The sequence below is a fragment of the Gekko japonicus genome, unplaced genomic scaffold (assembly GCF_001447785.1).
Source record: "Gekko japonicus isolate JY-2015 unplaced genomic scaffold, Gekko_japonicus_V1.1 scaffold278, whole genome shotgun sequence".
In the NCBI taxonomy this organism is placed as follows: Eukaryota; Metazoa; Chordata; class Lepidosauria; order Squamata; family Gekkonidae; genus Gekko; species Gekko japonicus.
Window position 1 is genome coordinate 815,399 of NW_015169783.1, and position 8,164 is coordinate 823,562.

General features: G+C 49.9%; 1 protein-coding gene across 1 annotated transcript in view; it reads left to right on the forward strand.

Annotated features, from left to right (window-relative positions):
* The window catches only part of MALT1 (MALT1 paracaspase), a 74,877-nt gene that overhangs the window by 49,853 nt on the left and 16,860 nt on the right, over positions 1–8,164 (forward strand). Inside the window, exons 12-13 of the mRNA XM_015416848.1 lie at positions 3,043–3,117; positions 5,455–5,582. Coding sequence (XP_015272334.1) covers positions 3,043–3,117; positions 5,455–5,582 — 203 coding nt within the window. The remainder of the gene's footprint in view (positions 1–3,042; positions 3,118–5,454; positions 5,583–8,164) is intronic.

An 8,164-nucleotide genomic window follows, 5' to 3' on the forward strand; every position in this document is an offset into this window, starting at 1 on the left:
GAAGGGTCACCGGGACTGTTTTGGACCGGGGGGGGGGGGGGGGCTCTGCAGCTTACCTGGCTGCTTCTTGCTCTGACTGAGGGCTGCTGGGAGCAGGGGGTGGGGCTTGTTGCATGTGCCCGCCCCCTGGGCTCTTTACTACTGGAGTCCCGCTCCTGTGCGCTCCTGCAGGAAATGACCCCTGGGAATTAGTAACTAGGGTCTGCAAGTCCCTGGCAAGACCATTTATTGCTTGCCAGTCTACGAAGAAGTGTTCACTGGTCCCAGGCCCTTCTTCCCAGGGCTTGCCTGACACCATCCAATGACAAAGTCTCTACTTGGAGCTTCAGTCCTGCAGCAGGAAGCCCTGAAGTTCTCTGCTCCAGTCCTTGGTTACTTTTTCCCAGCTTTCCACCAGTCTGTTCCTCAACCACCAGCCTGCTCCTGTGTGACTGAGGCCCACCAATACTCTCTCCCCTCCCCTCTGGAAAGAGGAAGGCCAGCCTCTCCAGAGCCAGAGCTGCTGGGAGATGTAGTCCCTCTGAAATTACATTACAGAAGCTTGCTGGGGAACAGTCACATACAGCCTGACCCGCCTCGCAGGCAATGCTCCCTCTAAGCTGTGGGGTCTTGTGAGCAAAAATTCTACTTTGTGAGCTACTGGCATTAAAGCTGTGAGCAAGAGATTTGGCCACTGCATGAATTAGTTTTCTCTGGAGCCATCCTTCCTGAGCTAAGACAAAAATGTGTGAGCCGGAAGTTTAAAAAACTCTGAGCTGGCTCACACTAACTCAGCTTAGAGGGAACACTGCTCGCAGGGTTGTTGTGAGGATAAAATGGAAGAGGGAAGGATGACATAAGCCGCTTTGGTTCCCCACAGGGGAGAAAGGTGGGGCATAAATGGATTAAAAAATAAAAATAAAGGACAGGTCAAGATACATAGCTACGTTGGTTCCACAGAAGGAGGCACACAGAATAAGTAAGAGGGTAATGCCTGTTTATACCACACAAGATTCTGCTCTGGACTCAGGGGTTCAGAGCAACAGCAGAATAGCACGGGATGGAGTAAACTTGCTACGTGGCTAACGAAAGACCTGTGGCTTCAGTGCTGCCTTCCAACAAGAAATTCTTCACCAAAGTTTTGTGCCTCGCATTTAAAAACTAAACCACAAATATGTGAAAAGCTAAGAAAGCTTGAAGGTGCTTTTGAGCTCCACCAATTTGTTTTGTCACTCCCTGTCGGGGGTTCCTTTCTGCCATTTACAGGGGCCAGACAGATCAGGAGTGGATGAGCATATAAGGGACATTTAGAAATGGTCACGCTCAGAAGCCTGTCTGTGGGAACATGTAGCCTGCCAATCTTCCCCAACGTTTGCAATCCCGACTTGTGTGACACTCTTAACGAAAGAGTTTCAGAGGAAGTCTTCATTGTGAAGCCTCCAGATCGGATTGCTGTAGCGAAGGCAATCCAAGTAGCTTGCTACGGAAAGCAATCCTAATTTTTAGATGGGCTTTTTTACTCTCAGTGCCGGGCTACACGGACCCTTGTTCTGATCCGGTGGGCCGCTTGCTGATTGTATTGTGGATTGTATAAATACACTGAGCAGTGCCTTGTATATAATACAGTCAGTAGCAAGAGAGTTTCAAACTGTTTTAAGGAGTAATCTCTGTTCAGATCAGTACCCTTTAAGTGCCCAAGTCCAATGGAGTCATGGGTTCTAAATTCCAGGAGCGTTTTTTTAAAGGTGGGGTACAGGTGTTTTTCTGGTGAGTCCCAAGAAGTCAGATAGGGAGTGATCACAATGGGAGAGATGCCCAGGTTGTCAGTATGGGTGATGATACATCCTTGGCAGTTTGTGGTCCATTCCCTGGCAAACCCATCTACCACAAGGTCAGGTTTTATTTGCGAAAATCTTTCCAGGGCTAAATATATGTCTAGATTAAGTGATAACATTTTAAACACTCTGGGGGAAGTGGTGGGATGTGTTAACAGTTGTTTATGTATGCAGAAGGGCACCAGAAACAAACAAGGAGAAATGCTGACTCTAAAAACAGAATCCTGAGTTAAATTGCAGTGAGGGCTGGTAAGACTTCTGCAAAACAAAACAAAACAAACCCGACCCTGCTGGGGAGATTCTGCATCTAGCATTCGCTCCACATTCTCTCAACTGGGAGGAAAAGGTACAGCTCAAAACTACATTCAAATAACTCGGGGGCAGTGCTGCCGACTGCAAAGTCACCCCTGAATGGCCGTAAAATGACCATAAATCTATGCAGAAGGTACCATAAAACCCGATGATCAAAGAAAGCGAAAACGGCATGGAGTGTGGAGGGCACCATAAAATCCGAGGATTAAAGAAAGTGAAAGCGGCATGGAGTGTGGAGGGCACCATAAAATCCAATGATTAAAGAAAGTGAAAGCAGAATGACACGCAGAGGGGAATTTCTGTTCCAACGTTGCTGGGAAAGCCTATGCAGAATCGCTGTAGGTTATAAGTGCAGTTGAGCAAGTTGCTCATGTTAGGTTTTCAAGGAAAGGTTGAATAGACAGGAGTTACGCAAGGCTGGCTAGGGGGTTTTGAACAGCCCTTCCTGTGACTCAGGATTGTTGGCAGTTCTCGGTCAAAATTGCAAGACACCAACGAGGTGAGAGGCTGGAACTGGGGGTATAGGCCAGAGAAGTCTGAGCAAATGACAGGATTTTAGCTGCTTCATTTATAACCCAGCTTTCTCCCCGATGGGAACCCAAAGTGGCTTACATCATTATTTTGAAGAAGTGTGCATGCACACAAGAGCTTATACCCAGTATAAAGCTTTGTTGGTCTCAGGGCTTTTTTTGTAGAAAAAGCCCAGCAGGAACTCATTAGCATAATAGGCTGCACCCAACAGCAGATACTCATTAGCATGTTAGGCCACACCCCTGACACGGTAGCTCATTCGCATGTTAGGCCACACACCCCATGCCTTCCCTTGGCTTGCCCGGGGGGCCCCGTGGCTGCTGTTGTTTGGTCTACTCCGGGTTTTATCGTTCTTCTGATGTTTGCATTCCTTTGTTTATTGAAGGAATGAATATGACAACACCATTCTGATCTTGGATGCCCTGAAGGTTACGGCTAACATCGTTTTTGGATATGCCACGTAAGGTTCATTATTTTAAATCCGTAGGTTTGATTTCTTTTTCTTTCAAAAAAACCCAGAATAACTGGGGTAATTTGGTCTGACTTTCTAAATCAAGATTCTCTCATCCGGGAGGTTCAGGGAGGTCCAACTGTCCTCGACTAGGACCAAGGCCTTTTTGGTTCTGGCCCCGACCCGGTGGAACTCCGTGCGGAATAACATCAGGGCCCTGCGGGATCTGATGCAATTCCGCAGGGCCTGTAAGACAGAGATGTTCCGCCAGGCTTTTAGTGGAGGGCAGCGATGGGAGGTCAAGACTGGTACCCTTTCTCTCTTTTTCCCCTCTATGGCCCCCACATACCCTGCCACTGCCATGCGGGATAGCGGTGTGGCCGGCAGTGGAGGACTATTTATAAATTATCACCATCCTGATTGATTCAAACGTCATGTTTATTATTTGTGATTTTAGTTATATATCAACTGTATTTTTAACTGTTTATAGTGTTGCAAATAGCCCAGGGCCTGCCCTGCAGGGTGGGCAATTCATAAGTTTAATAAAATAAATCCTTTAAACAAACAAAAAAAAAGTGGTGAGTACCATAAAGATGACCATCTGCCTGCGGGCAAATTTAAACCTAGCCCAAAAGCCAATTCAGAGAGAGAGTTCTTTTTCCTCTCCCCAGCTGGAATTGGGTCGCCAATCCCAGGGTATGGAAATCTGTGCAGATCTGGGGGTGCAGCCTGTGTGGGGGGGTGGGATTTGGGGAGAGGAGGGACCTCAGCAGAGTATAAGGCCGTACAGTCCATCCTCCAGCTGTTTCTCTTCAGAGGAACTGCTCTATGTGTCTGGAGATCCGTTGTAGTTCCGGGAGATCTCCAGGCCCCACCTGGAGATGGGCAGCCATAATCTGAGCCCTCATCTAAAATCTCTTGGTTGTCTTGAACCAGAACTGAATTTCTAAGCAGGAACAAAAAAAAAAACTGGGATTAGTTCAGATTCAAGGCAACCAAAACATGTGGGTTTAGATTCAGTTCTGGTTCACAGGAAGGGGGGAAAAAACCAACTCTCTGAGCCAGTCTCAGGCTAAGAGTCAGGTTTGGTTTGACTCTCTTGGCCAGGTGGAGGAGCCCTTGAGAGTCCAAGACTCGTTCGGGAGAGAATTCTCAATCTTTTACAGTAAGAGTTGTGCAGCAGTGGAATCAGCTTCCTGGGGGAAGTGGTGAGCTCCCCCTCACTGGCAGTCTTCAAGCAGCGGCTGGACAAGCACTGGTCAGGGGTGTTCAACTCTGATCCTGCATTGAGCAGGGGGCTGGACTAGTGGGCCTGTATGGCCCCCTCCAACTCTATGATTCTCTGATTCTAGTGTGAAATTCCTGAGCAGGTCCTTCCTTTCCCCGTTTTATGGGAAGAGGACAGTGGTTTACTAAAAGCCCCCTAGCAAATCTGTGAGGTGGAACCTCAGCCATCAAATTCTGTTTACTACAGTTGGTGGTGCTGAAGAACCTCACGTCACGTTCCAAGATTTTTGTCCCCTAATGTTGAGCGCTCGTGTACAAATGCTCTTGATTACTCCAGCAGCTGTTTGCTTGCCTGAAGGGGACCTGCCACGTTTCCCAGGATATAAAGCTCTGCTAGGCAGAAATTCTGGCTGTGCATCAACTTGCACTTAGGCATTAATATGTATCATCAGAGATCTTGAATTAGGGCATACCAAATGAAAGAGAGTTGCTGTTTTTTTGTTGTTGATGTCTGAATATGCTTTACTGTGAAATCTGAACTGATTTGGGGTATCCTGTAAAACTGATCAGAATCCCGATGGCACCTTAAAGCGCAGGACATGTATGTGCATCTGATGGACTGAACTCTGACTCACAAACGCTTATCCTGGAATACATTCTGTTGGTCCTTGAGGGCTTCTGCTTTGTTTTGCTGCAACAACTAACGCAGCTACCCATCTGGATCTGGCATCCTGTAAAGCAACCTTTTTCAGCCTGCAGGCACCTTTGGAATTCTGACACAGTGTGGTGGGCGCAGCCACAAAATGGCTGCTCCAGGAGGTGGGGCCAGCCACAAAATGGCTGCCGCAGCTTACTTTCAGTCACACAATGAAGATTGTTGTGCTGATAGTTGTCAGAGGGTGCTGAAGCAATGTTTTTAAAAATCTGTGCAGCCAATCAGAAGCCCTGCTGGGCAAAAGCCGCACCTGGCTCCACCCACTTGGCAGGCACTAGGAAAGATTGCTGCCATGGTGTCATGGGCACCATGTTGGGGGCCACTGCTGTAAGACTCTTTTCAGAAACCTGCCTCTTTCATTGTTCGCTTGCTTTTTCACTTATTTACTATCCTGTATTTCAAAGATGCCAGGGTGCAGAAGCTTTTGAAATTCAACAGTCTGGATTAGCCAATGGAATTTTCATGAAGTTTTTGAAAGAACGCTTATTAGAAGACAAGAAGATTACTGTGTTGCTGGATGAGGTGGCAGAAGGTGAGAGAAACTGACGGATAATACAAGGTCTTCTCTGAAAGCTGAACTCGCAAGGGGCAGTAACCAGTAGGGGCAATACCCTGGAGAGCCAGTTTGGTGTAGTGTTTAAGAGTGGCGGACTCTAATCTGGAGAACTGAGTTTGATTCCCACTCCTCCACATGCAGCCAGCTGGGTGACCTTGGGTCAGTCACAAATTCTCTCAGAGCTGTTCTCTCAAGAGCAGTCCTCAAAAGAGCTCTCTCAGCCCCACCTACTTCACAGGTTGTCTCTTGTGAGGAGGGGAAGGGAAGGAGATTGTAAGCCACTCTGCGACTCCCGAGTGAAGGGCGGGGTATAAATCCAACTCCTCCTCGTCTTCCTCCTCCTCTTCTTCTTCCTTCTCATCTGTTTTGCATATGTAAACTGTATGTTAAATGCAAATGCTTGTAAGAAAACCCTCTTTTAAACGGAAAGCCGCCTCCAGAGGCTGCTGTTTTGAGGAGAGATTATGGTACGTGTGACCATACGCATTTGTCTACCGCTTTCCCCACCAGCTTTCTGCTCAAACCTGCCCCCACCCCAACTGCATTTTATCCCATGGGACTGCAGAAGCACTCCCCTCCCCTGCTAAATACGTCTCTGGAACTCCATTGTCTGGAGGGGCTGTGGCTTAGTGGAAGAGCAGATCAGACTTGCATGCAGAAGGTCCCAGGTTCAATCCCCGGCGTCTCCATTTGAAAGGACCAGGCAGGAGGTGATGTGAAAGACCTTAGCCTGGGACCCTGGAGAGCTTCTGCCAGCCAGAGTAGACAGTACTGGCCTTGATGGATTGACGGTCTGATTCAGTGTGAGGCAGCATTCATGGGGGCATGGATGGGGGTGTGAGAAAGCGATTTTGAATAGAAAAATGGCCGGCAGAGAAAGGGTGGAGAGGCAGGGCGAATATCCTGCTGCTTCTCTGCTGCACATATTGGTATGCAATCAGAGGTCATTTCGGGGGGGAACGCGGGGGATCGCAGTTCCCCGGGTGAGGTACGGGGGGCGGGGCACATGACGGAGCCCCGCCCCCTGCTTCCGGCCGCCCCGCTTCCGGCCCTCATTTAGCCAGGAGGAGGCAGGAGAAGAGGGAGGGTAAGTTGCTTCCTCCCTGCCTCTCCCCACCCCTGCCTGCCTGGGGCCAGGGAGGGCCTTCGCGGGGCTTCCTTGCACTCCCGCTGGCCTTGCAGGTCCACCGCCGGGCCCCTAATGGGGCTCGGCAGTGGAGCTGCAAGGCCGGCACCGGCGGCCGGGACCATTGGGTGCGGGGTGTGTGGCCTTATGACACACTTCCGGTGATGTCAGGGGGTGTGGCATATGCTAATAAGTTATGCTAATGAGTTCCCCTAGCTCTTTTTCTCCGAAACGACCCCTGTATGTAATACATAGTTTGCCCATTCAATCCCTGACATCATCTGTTAAAGATTCTTACTTAAGAAAGTAGTTCTGTCTTTCTCAAAATTCTGACATCGAAGCTCAGATGGAAAAGATTCCTTATTGTAGTGAACGTGAGCCTCCCAGCCAAAAGGCTCAGGCCTTGTTGAAGCACAAAGAGCAAAGGAAAACCCTAGCTTATCCCTGAGGTAAAAGAATCTCATATTTCCTGAATGGTCAGTTAAAGAAAAGATCTGGGAGTTAAGTGCAGTCCCCTAAAACTCCATCCCCTCATTCTCACAGAGCTAAGGAAGTCGGAATCATTGTCTCTGTTTCAGACAGATATGTATAGACATGCGTGCAAATTTCCTTTCTGTGTGGGGATAAAGGGGACTGTGGTCACAGGAGGAGAAAGAGTTGGATGCGTTCATCAGTTGTTCATGTTCAGGAAAGTGTTATGACTGAGACAGTTGCTCTTCTCGCTGACGGGGGTTTGTTCCACTGTCTGCATTTCCCCGTGTTGCTTGACCTGTAGCATAGACTGGGCTGGCAGATGAGCACCGGCGTAATCTGCGGGGGGGCGGGGGGTCGTCAGCCCCCACCGAAATTTCTAACAAGGGTCTAAGCCCCCCCGGGCAACCAGTTCCTCGAGCCAGCCTTGCTCGCTCCCGAGTCCCAGCTGCCTCCCCCACCTTTGAAAGTGGAGGGTTTTTCGTAATCCTGCTTTGCTTTGCTGACTGAGTTCACCGGATGACTGGGAGGGAGGGAAGTCAGGGGGCGGGGGCTTGCTTCCAGGCTAAGCTCCACCCCCGGGCCCCAGCTCCTTCCGCTCCCAGCAGCCCTCAGTTGTAAAGTATTGGAGGCGCGGGAGAGCTGCACAGCCTACACGCACGTGGCTGTTTTTCTACCCGCCCGCCTGCCTGCCTGTCTGTGAACGCACGCAGGCACACACACAGAAGAGAGAAAGGTTAGTGCACTGAAACTGTGCCTGCTAGATGCGACGGGTGTTGGGGGGGGGGCGCTCACGAACGATCCTCCCCCCCCCGCAGCCCTCCCCAGGCCCCCCCCAGCCTCCAAGTTACGGCCACCCCAGCTGCTGTCCTGCCTGCCATCAGAGCCGGAGGGAGGGGAAAGATGCCTGCAGTTTGCGCAGCGGCTAGTTCCCGGCCGGGGGCAGCGCCTTACCCGGGTG